Here is a 16,901-nt window from a genome sequence, read left to right as displayed (position 1 = left end):
TGGGTGTCTCACCAGTGCCTGGAATATCACTGGGCAGCTTGTGGTTCTTCCAGATAAAATCTGGACTGGAAGTCATCACGTGCGTCTTGTTATTGTGAGTGTTGAAATGCAGAAGAGTTCCAAACTATGGGTGTAGAAGGGAAGAAATGCAGTCAGCAGCTGTCCTCTCCCTCTTTTGTCCCTTGCTTCAAACTACCCTGAATAAATGTATTGCCCAAACTCAAAGTAATTCTTGCTCTTTCTGCTACAGTGGTGCATGCCTCAGCTTAGCCATATGTTTGGCTGCCATATTCTTCCTCATTCCTCCCCTCTCTCTGAAAAGAAATGTTATCAGTCCCACAAAATACCAGCTGCACTTCATTTACTGAATCACCAGATGACATCGATCTTGTCAGTCTCCAGCACGCCTCTCATGACCCTCTCCTGGCACGCACAACATGCCTTGGCATGCCACCACTTCTGCTGTAGTTATTTTCATCATTCTTATGCAATAGTACAGGGTATTTTGTTTCTCCCTTCACATATAAGATTGAACAGTTGCTCCCTGGACATACGTACATGATTTTCAGTCTGTGACGTGTACAGCAGGGACAAAGTGGAATCAATGTCTCCAAATTCATCTAGAGTCACAGGACCCAGTACACCTGTGGACACAAGGGATTAGTCAGAGGGCTTGCCATCTCAGAAACACAAATACCTGTCAGAAAGGATGGGATAAATAAAAGGATTTCTGATGCTCGGGATATTTTTCTTCTTCATGTACACACTAGAAAACACATCAGGTTGGTGTGGTGCTACTTCTCCCTTAATGGCACACTACATTTTCTCTACAAAATCCAATAAAAGGTGTTGAACTGACTGCACTGAAGAGGAAAGTCTCCCTCTAGCTATAGAAAAATATATTTGTCAGGTTTCTTCAGCATACCAAGAATGTCAGAGTAACCTCCCTTGAAGGGACCATTTTAGAGGTGAGAAAGGAAATTGCCTGTTTCCACCTGCAGTTTGAATCTATCAGCAAGAAAGGAAATACAGGGATACTTCATTCCTCTTGCTCTTTTGAGAGCTACCTGTTTAGCTCTAATAATATTATTTTAACTAACTAACATCTTTTTCCCTTTAACCTCCTGCCTCTTTATGTCAGCAAATGTGCAGATTGAGAAATTGCCTATGTAGCACATTCCAAGGATTTTAAGGTGGAACTTCCTAAGTCCCTCAGCATGGCTTGACTTTGCTCTCATGAAGCCAGTCATTTCAACAAGAGCACAAGCTTAGCCAATACCCACCACTCCTAAAAGTCTCACCTTCACTTTTTCCCTTTTCTCAGGAGGGTCTTTTTGATCAGCTTCAGATTGCTCTCTTGCTGCCATTGCTGATGACTTATTTTATTTTTCCTAAAGTTCAGCATCATCATTATTTTAGTTCAGGAATTACCTTCTCCCTTTTCACCTCAAAAACTGATGCTTAGTTTTTCATGGCCCACCTTCTTAATATCAAAATAATTATGATATGAACTCCCTACTCTACCAGCCTCCAGCACAAGAAAGAATGACGGTGGTTCAAGACCTTTCACTTTTAGGATTATTTTTTTAAACGAAACCTAGAACTAATGTGGAGCATTACAGTGCAAGATTTATTTTGGATAACTAAGGAAGTTTGTGCAACTTACCTTTCAAATTTAGAGTAAAACTGAAGAGATGAGTTTACTCATATTCTGTCTCCGGGAGGAATTAGTAAACTCCATTTTGCTAGGTTTGGGATACCATGGTTAAAGCAAAAATAAACCCAAAACCTCTTAGGCCATATTAGGAAAATCTGGGAAACTTCCACACACATGTTTGCTGAAGGCAGGTAAGACATAAACACAAAGCTTTGAGTCGTCATTTTGGTTGGGACAGATCTCTGATGTGAAATGACAGCTGGGACTTTGCCCTTAGAGAGGTAGTGTTGTCACTTCTTTGTGTCAGTCTGGCCTCTGTCTTTTCCTAATGATTGAATTCTGTGATTTTAAGCCTGTGGCCTACCAAAGCCCACTGATGCTAGACAATCTGTGAGAAGAACAAGAAAGTTGGCTAATAAGAGCCAACCCATTGCCAGCTGGCTTACAGTCACACTGCAGGCACCCAGGCCTACACTGGCTTTGTAAACTGGGAAAAGGTTGAAACTACTTCATTAAAGGTTAGCTAAGTGGGCTTCGGAGTCATTTTGAACATCAATCATGTTTCATAAGAACTGGCCTGAAGTCAAGGCTAGACATTTAGAGGAAATCTTCGAAATGCCGCTGTCGCAAATTAACAACCTGAATGCCAGGTTGCCTCTGAAGGAAGAGTGGAGTCTGAAACCCACCTATATGCTTCACTCTTCCAGCTCCTTTCTCATTCTCCAAATAGTCTCCCTATAGGGAGTTCAGCTCTTTATCAAAAGAATGACAACAGCTTCAGGTCCTTGTCCCTGTCCTCCACCTCTGCTGACTGGGAAGCTCTGAATCTCCTCCAGCAATTTTCTTTAAATATGTTTTGTACTTCAAAGCAGCAGGAAAAACGCAACAGCCCAGAAAGAAGTCTGGTCCTCAGACAGTCTGTGGTAATTGCAATGTTTCAAACCATCACCATTTTGACTTTCTACCTCCTCTGTGTTGCATGCACTGAGATGATTCTGCACGACTGCTATGTAGTGCTTCTGCTAATAGTGAAGATAACACCCTCAGGAAAAATGATAGAAAAAGAAAAAAGAGTGGGAATAAAACTCATTGAAGGGCTTGGACTTGTTTAGTGTAGAAGAGACTTGTCCTAAGAATGCTTAAAAACAAACTTCTTTCCCCTCATGAATTTAGTGAACCCTACACAGGACTGTACTTCTTTTACCTTCAAAAGTGATACTTCGGAATTCATCGATGAAACTGAGAGGTGACACTGGGCTCTGGGAGGAGAGACATTTCTTCAGAATATGTCCAAATAGCAAGACTGCATTAAAATAGCCAACAAAAAAGTCATCTTCCATCTAGAACAGGAGAAAAAGAAATATGGGAATTTGAGAGTTCATGATTCTGCCTTAAAGCTACAGTATCTTTGATGGTGTCCATTTGTCAAAAATTCCAGCATGGAGACCAGAATCTGTTGAACACAGAGTTGAGTAGATGAGAAATGCCACATCAACATATTGGAAAAATAAAGGTAAACAAAATATATTTTTGTATATATGAAGACAGGAACGTGTTGAAAACTTCCAAGAGGCCAGTGTAAAGCTCTGGCATGCTGATCCTGGCACAAAGGATTCAAGAAATCCTACATTGTATGTTCTGGGCAGGTCTGCTCAGCGGGATCCAAAGCCCCTGCCTTTGGATTAGACTTTCTGCGCAGATAATCCAGTGTGGTGCCAGCAAGTCTGGGCTTCCAGATGGCCACAGCTCAGGGGCAAGGAGCTACGCCAGAATTTCCAGCAGCCTTTCATAGACCTGGCACCCAAAAAGCATTGAGCCCAGGCTGGGCCCTGTAAATCCAGCCAGAAGCTTCAGGCTGCCGGCTGGAGAGCTGAAGCTCAAAGGCACAAGTCCTGGGAGGAACTCTGCATGTAGAGTCTGGTTCCTGGGCAGATGGCAGGAGTATCAGTTTCACTAAGCAGATAGAGGGTTTGCATAGTTTCTGCTTTTCAGGAAATTAAAAAAATACACATTTCCTACAGTAAAAAAAAAAAAAAGTTCCTGCTTTTGAAGTTTAACTGGAAAGCCCCTGGACAGAAACAGCAATGGTTGCCACTGCTTATACACACCTGCACACAAAAATCAGTCAACAATTATTAGTTCTGAACTTTCCGTGCTCACATCTCGACTACACCTATAGATCTTCCTTCAGTGATGCCTTACAGCTACATATAAAATCGTCAGTCACTGAGAAGTGGAGTCAAAAGGCTATGTATCTATAAGTCTCCCTCATGCCCCATGAACATGACACCTGCAGACCAAATTAAAAGCTTGAGTTGAATTTCACAAAGCAGGAATATGAGAGCCTGGGTGTTTGCTTTATGATTTTATATTTTTGCATAATCACAGCAGGACAAAATATCATCCTGCGATAATGTAAGAAAATATCAGGATAGAAGCATGATGGGGGATGATTACAGCTGTGGTTTTAGTTTTCATTTCCTAGTGCGTGAACATGAACAAACTGAATGCAATAATCAGATATAAAATAGTGTGGTTACCAGGACAGCATCCTCAGGCGTTACAGCATTCGAGCTGTAATTGCGTGAAGCTGGTGGCAGAGTCAGGACAAGTACATTCCGCATGTGGTGGGCTGAGCCGTTGTTCCTGAAGTACGTGTTACTGCAAAGCAAAGCACAAGAACCCCACGGACAATCAGCAACAGGGACAGCGGTAACCGTGACAGAATCACTCTCCTCGGCAGCACTGTTATTTAACAGGTTAAAACAGTAGTTCTAAATATAAAATTTCATCAGGGACAAAACTCCTTACGTTGTTCATTCCCTGATGCCAGCTTCCGTGCTTAACTACATTACAAGGTAATATCAAACAGATCTAGCAATCTGAAACTCAAAGGTTGCAGTTAATTATTGTTATTATTGTAACTTTGGTTTCTGTTCCGTTTATTTCCTCTTCTTTCAAGCAGGAGTTTATATTTATTAAAACTAAGTCTCTTCTTGGAATCTACAGTACTGCAATCTGTGGTTTCTTCATGTTATTGTGCATGTTTCTGACCTCTTCTGCACTCTTTTGTATGTTCGCATGTCCTCTAATTTTGGTATTTCCTGCTAGAATTGAGCATGACAGGATTTGTAATAAAAGCATTTAACAGGATGGCATGAAACAATTGGAGAGGTGCAGAGAGCGGCTTACTGATTTGTTTAATTCATTGAGCTAGGAAAATGAGAGGAAACTAGTGAACTTGAAAACTATGCTAAAACAAGCAGAAAAGGTGGTAGCTTTCAGGTATCTTTGGTTTCATGACCCTAACAGGACATCTGGAAGTGCTTCGCAGACTGGCAGCCACAGGATTCAAATGTTACAGAGGAATTTAGCAATAGATACTAGTGTTAAATGGCAGCATCTGCCACTGCTATAGCTAGATTGATTAAAAGAAATATTGTATGAGCCTTCTCTCATTATTCATGTTTGATAGTCCTTTTATTTTTTCAGTCAGTACTGTATTAAGAATTTTTGGAGACCACAGCCTCCACTCCATGGCCATCAGATGGGATCCTGACACCAGAACCCTGTCTCTGCCTTTCCCCGAACCTTCTGACTTTTACATTGCAATTTTCACCCTGAAGAATTTCAAAGTGCTTTTGATTCAGGCTTGGACTGAACTAGCCAGGTGAAAAGGAAATTTCATTAGACTTCACCAGACTGGATAATCCTACAGCATCCCACCTCCCCTGAGGGAGGCTTAAACACTGTGTTTGTGTCCTGGCTGCCGGAGGGCTCAGACCTGAGCGAAATTTAAATCCATCACTCTGTCTGAGGGACTCTGTCTGACTTGTCCACGTAGGAGAAGCATGGCACCTTGCCTACTGTCTTCTTCTACAGCTGGAGTTCTGATCTAACACATGTGTCTGTATTTCATTCCTGTTTTAAGAAGGAGAACATGATTTGAGATACTCAGCAAAATCAGGGGTATGTAGCAAATTTAAGGAGGGCAGCATATAAAATGGGCTGAGGCAGCTGGGTCTACCAGAAGGATGTCACAGCAGAGAAGCCCCTACTTGTCCTCACCTATTGTGAGGCAACAATTACACACGCAACACCAGTAAGTAGAAGCACTCACATACGTAGTCCCCATTGTGCATTTGCAAAGAAACAGGAACTGTGGCCAGTCGCCTCAAGAAAAGCAACTGGGGATTCCTAGTGCCTGGATAAAGTGTTGAAAAGTCTAAAGCTTTTAGAGGCACTTCTGAGAAATATATGTGGTGAACTTGAAAGTGTACAGGACAGAGAAGATCCTGTTAGAACCTGAGCCATACGTTCCAGTTTGGACCTAAAGGTTAAATAACTGAAATCATTAATCCAAAGTGCCTCAGCCCTACCCTGTCAAGGTCAGCCTTGGACATGAGGGCTGAGAAGTCCCACAGGCCCTGGAAGTTCATGGATTCTTTTGCTACATCAGCAGTGAAATAAGGTCAAGACACGGGCAGGTACATTTGCCTTGTGATGGTCCATACCATTAAGCTGCCAGCACAGTCCCAGGCATGGTTTTGGTCTGGGCCAACTAGCTTTGTCCCAGGCTGTGACTTGGCTACGGTGACTGGAGCCATTCCAAAAAGGCAGTTTGAGCGTTTACACTTACACTTAGCCATATGGACGTGAGCTGTGCTGTGTCACTTAGGCTTAGGACCAGAGATCAGCTCTCAGCCCTTGTATACAGACAAAGCTTTTGAGGCTGCCATTGATCAGGCCAGTTTATATCAGTCCTCATCTATAAAGATTTTGTAATTAGTAATATAAAGATGAAATCAAACAACAGAAAACTTAGCTTGTATTCTAAGAAACGTCTCCGAAAAGTTAGATTTATGTAGTTATGAAGATGTTGAAGAGATGGTTATAAAGCGGAAGAGTTATGAAGTGGAAGAGACAGTTGTACCACTCTTAAATCATTTAAAAATTGAATAAATGGAGCCTAGAAAAATATACTGTAAGCCACATTTACATGATTCTCTGGTTGGGCAGAGTATATGAAAACTGTACAATATCTCATATGAACAGCTCGTGACCGTTCTGACTTTGGACTCTGTGGTTCTCTCATGGCTTCCTCCACTGAGGAGTCCACAGGATGACATTAACCCTGCCTGCTCTGTCACTGCCTTAGAAAAATGTTATGTGAACTAAAGGGGATGATGTAGAGGATGTGCCATGAATCAAACACTATGCAGCTTAGATAAATGGCAAAACATGAGGAAAGACAGCAACGGAAAACATTTTGTGACAGAGCATTTCTTCAACAAAACAGTTCCACTCAGACTATTTCCATTGTCTCCGTCCTTCAGCAAACTGCAGAGAAAAGAGGAAAAGCAAAGGTAATACTTTACTTGAAGAGATCTATCAGGATGATAACAATGTCCTTCTCCACTTCCTCCATCCCTAGGTCTTTCCTGAGGTCAGCTGGAGAGCCACACATGATGATCACTACAGATTGGGCAAAAATGGAGACAGATTGGTGAAAGGTGCAGAGAAGAGGAGGACATTTGCCGACTCCCCTATGCTTGAGTAGATGGCAGTAGAGCAATGCTGGGCCAAGGCATATCACCTGTGCTCTGCTGGGACCCAGGCGCAGAGCTACAGCCTCCCTGCAGTAAGACCGGCATATTTGAGGGAAAGTGGTAAAAGGTGCCTCAACGCCTGCACCATTTTCCATCTGATTGCACCAGAGCACTACCATTATCTCTCTCAAATAAGTATTAGCAGTTCTGATGCCATAAGGGCTACTGAATATGAACATTTCTAAGTTAAATGGCATTCAAGTAATAGTTTCACTGGCTTACTTATTACTCTCACCCTCACTTGGCCTGCTGGTGCCAGGTGCTTAGTCTTAGGAGAAGATGAGGCATTTACTCATGCATTTTTCTAGTTTAGATGGATCACTTCCAGAAGAAGTGCCCCTTGATGGCACAAACGAGGCCCGTATATGTACTAGGGCTGCAAATACAGGAATGGTAGAGAGCTGAGTATTGTAGTATCCAAGGCCCTTCTTGGGAGTTGTGATTCCTGGATTTCTGAATCTTTCACAAAATGCCTAGATGGGATAATTCACCCCAAAAGCTCTCTGGAACCAGGATGTTCCCCCATAGTTTATGGGGATGGAAAAAGGAACTTTGTGCCATTTTACGTTTGCATCCATGTGAAATGGTATGTCTGCGTTTCTCCACCATTTCTGTGGAAAGACTGTCCCTAAAACGTAACTAAGGGGTAGGTCTGATTTCCTGGAAAAAGCAACTTACCTGCAGGGGAGAGTGCACCCTCAGCCCCCCCTTACCATTGCTTTTCCGACTTGGATTTTTCACAGTTTTTTTAAGCTGCTCCGGAGTCCTTAAAATCTCCTTGAACTTAAGTGTTTCGGAAAAGTGTGTGATTCCAGCCTCTAGCGCATTCATGTACCTGACACAAGGGAGCACAGATATTGTCAGAAAATTGCTATCTCCTCACATTCTCCTAATTAAGCCCAAATGTGAGGTAGGCTGTTTACGGCACACGAGAGTGTTTGTAAGGCGGTATGGAACATTTTTTTCTGCAGCAATAGAAGAGAGAAAATCAATGCAGGGGATGAAAGACTTAGAAGTGTTTGGAAAGTCACCCAGAGGTATTTGAGCCTGGTTGTACAAAGGGTGGGTTTGGAGAATACAATGAAGTAATAAGACATTAACAATTAAGAAAAGAAATGAGGGATCTGGGGAAATTACAGTGAGATTAACTGAGAGGCAGAGCCAGGAAGCTCTCCTGTTTTAAGACATCAGTGGTAATCTTAGAAGACATGTGAAGGTTCAGAGGAGTAAATGGGAGCTGCAGAAAGAACTGACACAAAAAACACACATGTACCTGTCTGTGAGAGAAGCGAAGGAAGGAAAGTAACAACAAAAAACTCCTATATGAATCAGTTAAAACTTGAAGGGTAAAAATGACTACAGCAAAAAAAACCCTAAACAAGTGAGTAAAAGCTAGATAAAAGATTAAGCAAAACCAGCCAACTCCTAAATCCTATTCTTGCCTCAACGTGTTGTATCTGAGGAGAGACATTCTGTTTGAAATAAAGTGAATGCAGAGGGAAAACCAAAAGAAAACTCTTTGTTTTCAAACTGTTTAACTTTTGGTCTAGCAACACTGAGATCCCAGTCCTATAAACTACTAAATATCTTTTGCTTCCCTTTTTTTTTCAGGAACACAATCATTAACCATGTATTTACAGGAACATATGCATAGTTGAGACATAACCTGATTTTGCTGTCACTGTGGGTATTCACTTATTTTTATGCATATATAGGAAAAACAATTATCCCATGCAGTATAACTTGTGCTTTAGCAAAAGTGGATTTTTTTAAATTGGACAGTTCAAAAACCTTCAAGCTGACAGTTTCTATTAAAGCAGAATGAGACCCTTTTTTGCAACTACAGTAGGATGAAAAATGGGCAGAGATACAAAATTAATTTTAATTTTTTTTGTTAATTCAACAATAAAGAAAAAGAGCTTGAACAATTCTGAAGTCATAAAGAAGGCCCTGAACAGAAGTATTAATAAAGACAAAATGAGAAACATTTGAGAAATAACTTACATGCATTGACCTCCCTGACAGGTATGAAACGTGCAGAATTAAAGGGATTTAGCCAAAATGTGGGTAGTGCATTGGCAATTATAGTGCAAACATGGAGAAACAGGGGTTGTAGTAAGAGGTAAACAAAGTGCACTGATGTTTCAAAGCATCAAAGACAGGTAATCATAGCAATCACATGATGTGATCAAATTGCTATCTATACTGAAAAAGGAGGAAACAATAAAAGTCCCTAAATATCTACAAAACAGTGAGTTGGAGAGAAGGTTTTAGGGCCCTTAATTCAGAAAAAAAGATTAAATTCTGTATACAAAAGATTATGTAAGTAGATTCTTATATCACTCTGAAGCAAATACAGTCATAAATTTTGCTTAAAATTCTGCAAGTTCCTCAGGTTATGGATCGGAAAGATAAATAATGGTTATTTCCATGAATTCTTGTCTGCCTTTGACCTCCATTTATAAAATTAGTAGGTGAAATTAGATAATTTTTTTTAATTAATCAGCATTTTATGTCCCAAAATTGGAAAAAAGGAGCATAGAAACATTCACATGAGCTGAAAATTAAATAAGAGTCAATAATAGAAGAGTAACAATAAATATCAGTATATTAAAGAGTCTATTTGACTAAAAACAGGCTTTGATTTTAGGCATGGAGAAAGCCCAGCATTCTTGAGAATTAATCACAGGCTGATGTTTCAGCTCACGAAGTGTTAACTGTCTCCTTTGCTCCAAACTGATGAGAGCATAGCTTAAACTCTGCAATCATTGGAGGTCTTTTTGTTCAAAGACAGATACAGTTTGAATTTTGGAAATGTTTTAGTGGAACAACAGTGCCCACAGATTGAAGCCATTAATGTGGAGAAACATTACAAGAGGCTGATAAGCCCCCTGACCCAAAAAGACGTCTACGGAGAGTCCAATGGAGGAGCCTCTCGTGCCACGCTATTTACATCAAGGATGCTGTAAACAGGTATTTCCAGCAGGGACAGCACGTGGGCTGTGCTGTCCACAGGAAAAGCCAAGGCTGGAGAATACTTAGAAGTAGACTAAATGAAACATTCAGATATGCAGTACAACTAAAAGGTATAATTCATCTTTTCCTTCTCTCATTTCTTGGTAGCTGTAAGGCACCTCCCGAAACATAGGACTCGAAGGACAGCTTGTAAGAACCATGTCCGAGGATGGAGATGGAGTTTATCAACAGCCGGGTCAGAGGTGGATCCGGATCTTACCAGAAGCATGCCTCCGAGTTGTCATTCCTCTTGTAAATGTAGGCAGATTCCCAGGTTGTGGTTTTGAATGGCAGATGAGATTCTTGCCAAAAATAATAGAAGAATCCATTCAATTTCCTGGCTGGGGTCAGAAGGCGGGTTAGGAATACTTTGTAGTCACAGGACAGTCCAAAACTCCCTACAGAGATCAGAGGCATGCTCAGTATTGTTTCAACTCTGAAGGGAGAGACAAGAGGACAAGTCTGAATGGATTGCTGTCGCACCAAAGCAGCTACCACATGATTTCCATCCTCAGCTCCCTCTCCTCTGGTGCCCTGCATTAGTTTAACAGCAATTTGAACCTGAAACAGAAGGCTCCTCAAGTACACAAGCAGATTTCAAGTCAGTATTGGCACTGAAAAGCCCTGTTGAACTGGTCCAGGCAGCTTCTCTCACTGCCCCCAGTTCCCCGTGCCCTTTTGGGTACCGTGCACCATTTCAGCCCAAGGGCTGTGACAGGAGTCTGAAGGCTCAAGGACCCATCCGATTCTGCTCCCTGGTGCCATTAACATGGGATGGATTTGATCTCTTTACTGGGGCAGGGCTGGAGGGTGACAGTTTTTTGCCACCAAAAAAGCTGCACTCTTACAACTCAAAGGAAAAGTCTTTTAGTTTCACTATGGCATATTTTAGGAGCTGTACAACAACAGCAGTCAGGGGAAAAAACTAAGGCAACCCTCTGCTGGCAGGGCATTTGTAAACTGCTGTAAAGTAAGGCATTTGTTCTGACTTGCAAAGCTATTGCACCTTGGGCAAAAGCCAGCTGCCTGTTCGTTAGTGTTCTGCATTGCTTTGCATAAACTTCCACTATTCATACTTTTTACTGATTTAACTGTGTCAGAGTCCGAGGAAAAGACTTTGGCATCATTCTGGGCAGCTCCATATCCAGCAGATAGAAAAACAAACATAAACTTAGGAGGCGCAATAAATAAAATGGGGTACATCATTGCATAATATTTTACCATAATCCTATACATATGTAAGACCTATTCTTTTGATTCTTCTATAAATCAATCACATGCATTCACCAGTAACTTTGTATTCCCTTCTGGTCATGCCATCAAAGAAAAGTACAGAGCTAAAAGCAGATAAATCTTGAGGTAAAAATGTCTCAATCTTCCCAGTATCTCTCAGTGAAACCAAAAGGCTACCAAAGTTTACATGGGTAACAATATGGATTTGTATGTCATGATTTATGCTAGAAGTCTGCAGATTCAGCTAACATTTTTCCTATTATCTGAGAATGAACATATCAATGAATAATATAATACAGAATAGAATCATACAGGTTCTTGTATAATATGATAGTAGAGAGACTCATTCTTCAGGAATGCTTCTTGAGGCAGAATAGTTAGGACGAAACTGGCTGCTCTAAACACTCTTCACTGAAGATCGTTGGGTTTTTTGGATCTTCTCTTGACACATGTAACTCAGGCCCCTCTCAATGACTGAACATCCACCCAGAAGGACCCCTGTTGCTGCAGTGCTCTGATGTCTGCATGCCACAAGCTAACATCTATTTCCTGCTGCAGTTGTTGAAGAGTTAGGTCTTTTGAGACCTCAATCAATCAATTAACTTACTGTCAGCAACTAGAAGAGTCTCCCTGCTAGCAATGGGATTTCATCAATCATTTCATCAAAAGGGATTTTCTTCTCCCTACCAAGCATAGTGGCTATGCATAGGAGTCTTACTGGCTCGACTGTAGACCTCAAGGTGTCTGATATATCCTAAACCCCAATGTTTCTGCTGGCTTATTGTACACAAAGCAACTTTGTTCATCAGTTGATATCTTTAACATCACAACATTAGGGGGAAGAGGCAGTACTTACGAGACCATTTGGTAGGTGGCATAAGTGCAAGCAGGTCCTATGACAACACAGCCAAGTTGGCCAGTATTCTGCAAGGGATCAGAAAGGGTCAGTAATGGGGACAGTGCAAAGGACTGGCAGAGAGAGGAGGATGGGAGAATGAGGAAAACTTTAGGATTTGAGAAGGAGTTGCGGAAGTTACCCAACAAATGCAAGAACAGAGTAGCAAAGGTGCAGCAGAAAGATTCAAAGAACAAACGTAGAGCAGAGGAGGGAGGAATCACAGAAAGCTAAGAAAAGGCAGAGGACAGAATAATGCCTGCGAATATGACCTTCATTAAGAGACAGAGAGCAAATGAGGATTAAAAGGATTAAAACGATGCAATTGTTACAATTGCACGCATGAAATTATATACCTCAGCAGTGCTTGCACTTGCAGAAGACTGAGGGGCTGGAATTACAAGATACTGTGTATCAGAAAAACAATTAGTTATATGCATATGAAGCCTGTATGAAAAAAAATCCTTCCGTGACCACCAAATGATGCCTGACTAGTAGCTTTGTGTGTCATGAGGGACTATAGCATGTGCTCATACATTGGTAGATTTGAGAATTCACATTGGATTGACAAAGCTTCACTTAGAGGTGACAGTTATTAGACATGAGAAAATCCACCAAAACATGGCTTCTTTACAAGAAGCTTTTCCCCGCATTAGAGTATTTACATAGTTTCTCCCACGTGACTTCTGTGCTTTCTAGTGAGAAGCGAGCATTTCATCTTTGCCCTCTGGGCACAGTTCTGTGTGCATTTCTTTGGTATCAGTGCCAGCCTAATAATCTCTCTGTCTGCATGTTCCCATCCTTGCACAGCTCTCTCCTTTGTGTACTTGTATAAACTGGTGGTGAACCAGATCAGGGTCTGATCCAGTTGGAAATGGACCTTATTGCTCTGCTTGGGCTGTTTTGAGTGTTTGGGTTTGTTTGGTTGTGGTTGGTTGTTGTGGGTTTTTGATAGATTGCTTTGGCTATGTGGTCACACAAAGAGCTGTGCAGATATAAAAAAAGAGGACAGCTTAAGCGTAGGAAAAGGAGCCTGAAGTGGAAGGCTGCTTTTGCTGGCAATGACACCAAGTGTCTAATGACAGCCTCCGGGAAGCATTCATAGAATCTCTCTCCAGCATTTGCCTGCTTGTCTTCACAAAATGTACAGGAACGTCTTCTCTTTGAAAACTTCACTTCCCTGTCAAATTTGTTTGGAACTTATCAACACAATCAAAAGTTAAAAAGGAAAGACAGGGACACACATACGCACACACACGCAGAAAGAAAAAAGTCTTGTCGTCTTAGGAAATCAACTTAAAGAAGCCTGCTACTCACATAAATTTCCCTGATGAGCTCCACACCTTCACAGGTGCTGGTAGGACAGCCTTTTGAGACATAGAGTGGTGAGGTAAAGTTGTGGAAGGTGGCATTGACTGAAACATTTGTTCCTGTAACACAAACGTAAAAGAAAATAGCACCATGAGTTGCAAATAACCACTAATACGCTGTATCCTTCTTCTTCTGACACGGGTCTGAGCAGTCTTATGCTAGGATGTCTCCCACCAAAAAGCTGCTACAAAGTCCACCTACCATCTAACCCCCACTACCTAGGATGAGACTGTAAAATTTGCTCCAGTGTGGACTGCTGACTTCTGCCAAGCGTTAGTACTGTCAGTACAAAGTACTTTTAAGGCTGGCCATTATTAGATACATTTTTTAAGGCTCTGTAGGAAGTAACTGAGAGACTACTTTCCAATAGAATTGGACAAAACCACTTCAACTAGAGGGCAGAGTGGGAATAGTTACCATTTCTTTGGAACCTCTTCTTCCTATGATATTCTAGAGAGTGACAGTAGATTAGTGATATTGAAAGGAGCGGTAAGATATCAAAAGAAACAAAGGCATCACCTGCAGTGACTCTAAATGAGGAAAAAACATACAGACTGCAGAATCTTCACACTTCAAATCATAATGTGATGAACAGATGGGGTCAAGAGGAAAATTATTTTCAGAAAGTAGACGCTAATCCAGCCATGGGAGGAAGCAAGGGCATCCCAGTTACTGCACTAGTTGGATCACTGTCTTGTGTGATTCAGTTCAGCAATTCCCATGTTCCCAATCCCAACTGAACATTTCCAGAAACGCATGCAGGGAGAGTCTGCCCAGACACCATGAAAGGAAATATGGTTCTGCCCATCTGTAGAGCGCTTCTGTTTTTACAGAGGGAGGTCATTATTTCTGTAAGATCTACATAAGGCGAATGGACAGGCAAGGAGCCTGTCTGAGGAGCAGTTTGCAGAAGGTCAGATGAGTAGAAAGCTGTGACACAAAGTCTGACAAGAAACCACAGCAGGAGACAGATAACCAACACCCGTTGCCTTACCTGCCATCTGTAATTCATTTTGTACCCTTTTCAAGGCTTTCTCCACAGCTAGTTTCAAATTATCAGTATTTGACGGCAAGTCCGAGTAATTCATGAGCATCACATTGATCACATAACTGTTGTTGCTACATTCATTTGAACCAACTTGCTGCAGCAGCCGGAGCGAGAAAAACAAAGGCCAAAGGGCCAGACACAAAATCTGTTGCTTCATTGTTACTCAGTTTAGACCCATTGTGCGTGCTCTCTCTTTTCTTTTTCTCTTCCAGCCCTCTTTCCTTCAGATACTTTACATTGGTTTTGTTCCTGGATACGACGAAAGAGATCTCCACGCTGTAGATTCGAAGACAGGCTGCACGATCCTTCTCTCAGGCACTTCCCTATCCCCCTCCCTGCCTTCACCTCTGCCCGTCCCTCCAGTCTACTAGGTGGCACTTCTGTTGGTGAAAAACTAGCAACAGCAAAACTCAGGAAAGGAGAGAGGCTAAAGGTTGCTGTGAATGTTTGCTCCCGGAAAGGCTGAGGCTATAAAACTGAAACATTACCTGAAACTGTGCCTGATAAGGGCACTAACTCTTCATCACAGGGATGAGCTGAGAGAAGGAAGGGGAGAGGACAAATGAGCTGTGAAGACGACTCTTTAAAATGGAAATAAAATACAAGGTCCGTTAAAGCCTAGAGGAAAACAGATGGTTACTTCATGTTTGCGTTGCCCTACATCTCTGGTTACATTGCCACGCCATCTCTACTGGCTGGGCTCATAAATCAAGGGTATATTGTCTTCTGTGATAAGTTACCAATTTCATTGCTTTAGCTTTTACCATCGAAGCCCTTTTTGTATTGGCAAAAATGTCTGACTTTCAGTCCTCCAGACCAAATCCTATGTTTCTACTTATAGAGCAGACTCAGCACAAAGGTTTTCTGTTCGTACTCACCCAGCATCGCGCACCAAAGCACCCCAGTTCTGCCTGAGACACATTGCTCCCAGGCAGCACAGGTCTCATAGCCCATTCCCACCTTGTCAGATGGCTCCTCAAATGGGGGCCCAACATATTTATACTTTATGTCATGCAACCTCCTGCATCAGGTAGGATTAGCAAAGCTGAAGGCCACATCTCAGACCTGTGGGACCAAGGCTAAATTATAAATGGCATCACTAAAAGGCACACACTAACAGACACCACGGTATTGCTCCTGGGTAGGGCTCTTGAGCTTTCCTGGGTATATTTCCTGATAATGGTCTCAGGAAGGTAGGTAGAATGAAGGGAAGACAAAAATACCACAAGCTTTCTGGATAAGTCTGGGCACAAAGGAGAACTGCAAGATAAAAGGAATCAACAGACAAATTTAAACAAAATACTGAGTTTGATTGGTCTGAATTTGGGGTGTTTGTGCACACCTACAGCAGCTTCTTTTTTTTCTTGTGAAACCTGGACTGAGATCATCAGATAATGAATTGGTTTACTTTTATTACCTTCCTGAAATAATTTTAAGACAAACCAGAAAAATAATCAGCAACAGTGTAAGTAATTGATTTTGGTATAAAATAGAACTGCAATTCCATGGCTTCTTTCAAAGCCTGTATTTAAAAGGTGTTGAATACACTTCAAATATATTTGCACAGACTTTTTACATGATCCTATTTTAATACCAAATAATTATTGCTTGAATCTTTCTTATACCCAGCAACAGAGGAGACAATGAGGCAGTATTTAAGAGCAGACCTTGAACACCTCAGCATATCTAATCTAGCATTTGTAATTAGTAACACAGTAATTCTAAATTAGCAGTCTGTCATGTAAACATGTGGACTAGTATGGCTGGCTAGAAACACAGACTGAGAATGGAATATAGCTTTTCATGCTGAGATCATCTGCTCATCGCTGCCCCGTTTTATAGGTATTTACGAAGTCCTTGAAACTTATCCCATGTAAGTCAATAAGAGATTTGTCATTAACTTCAGCAGAGCAAGATTTACTTTTTATATTCTCCTCAGCCTATCTGAGAGAAACGGTTAGCTGTTTGTGGATCATGCAAGTAGAACTGAGTATTTTACATTGCTGGTCACATAGGGAATATGTAACGGCACTTAGGTCTCCCTGATTTTGTATCTATTCATGTATTTATTTG

General features: G+C 41.5%; 1 protein-coding gene across 3 annotated transcripts in view; it reads right to left on the bottom strand.

Annotated features, from left to right (window-relative positions):
* GUCY2C (guanylate cyclase 2C) overlaps positions 1 to 15,203 on the bottom strand; it is a 43,023-nt gene extending 27,820 nt beyond the window's left edge. For 2 of the 3 annotated variants that reach the window (XR_008468002.1, XM_054211338.1), the window contains exons 1-10: positions 14,775 to 15,203; positions 13,727 to 13,839; positions 12,371 to 12,438; positions 10,502 to 10,717; positions 7,980 to 8,101; positions 7,036 to 7,132; positions 4,198 to 4,318; positions 2,862 to 2,997; positions 559 to 644; positions 13 to 124 (exon numbers count right to left, since the gene is read on the bottom strand). Coding sequence is in view for 2 of the 3 variants with exons in the window: in XM_054211338.1 (XP_054067313.1) it covers positions 13 to 124; positions 559 to 644; positions 2,862 to 2,997; positions 4,198 to 4,318; positions 7,036 to 7,132; positions 7,980 to 8,101; positions 10,502 to 10,717; positions 12,371 to 12,438; positions 13,727 to 13,839; positions 14,775 to 14,985 (1,282 nt within the window). In the remaining variant the exon portion in view is untranslated. Of the gene's footprint in view, positions 1 to 12; positions 125 to 558; positions 645 to 2,861; positions 2,998 to 4,197; positions 4,319 to 7,035; positions 7,133 to 7,979; positions 8,102 to 10,501; positions 10,718 to 12,370; positions 12,439 to 13,726; positions 13,840 to 14,774 lie in introns of those variants that run through there. The other variant, XM_054211352.1, reaches the window with a different exon arrangement.
* Positions 15,204 to 16,901: the final 1,698 nt, after the last annotated feature.

The sequence above is a fragment of the Rissa tridactyla genome, chromosome 1 (assembly GCF_028500815.1).
Source record: "Rissa tridactyla isolate bRisTri1 chromosome 1, bRisTri1.patW.cur.20221130, whole genome shotgun sequence".
In the NCBI taxonomy this organism is placed as follows: domain Eukaryota; kingdom Metazoa; phylum Chordata; class Aves; order Charadriiformes; family Laridae; genus Rissa; species Rissa tridactyla.
Note: the sequence above shows the minus strand (reverse complement) of the source record. Positions and strands in the feature narration are given on the sequence as shown.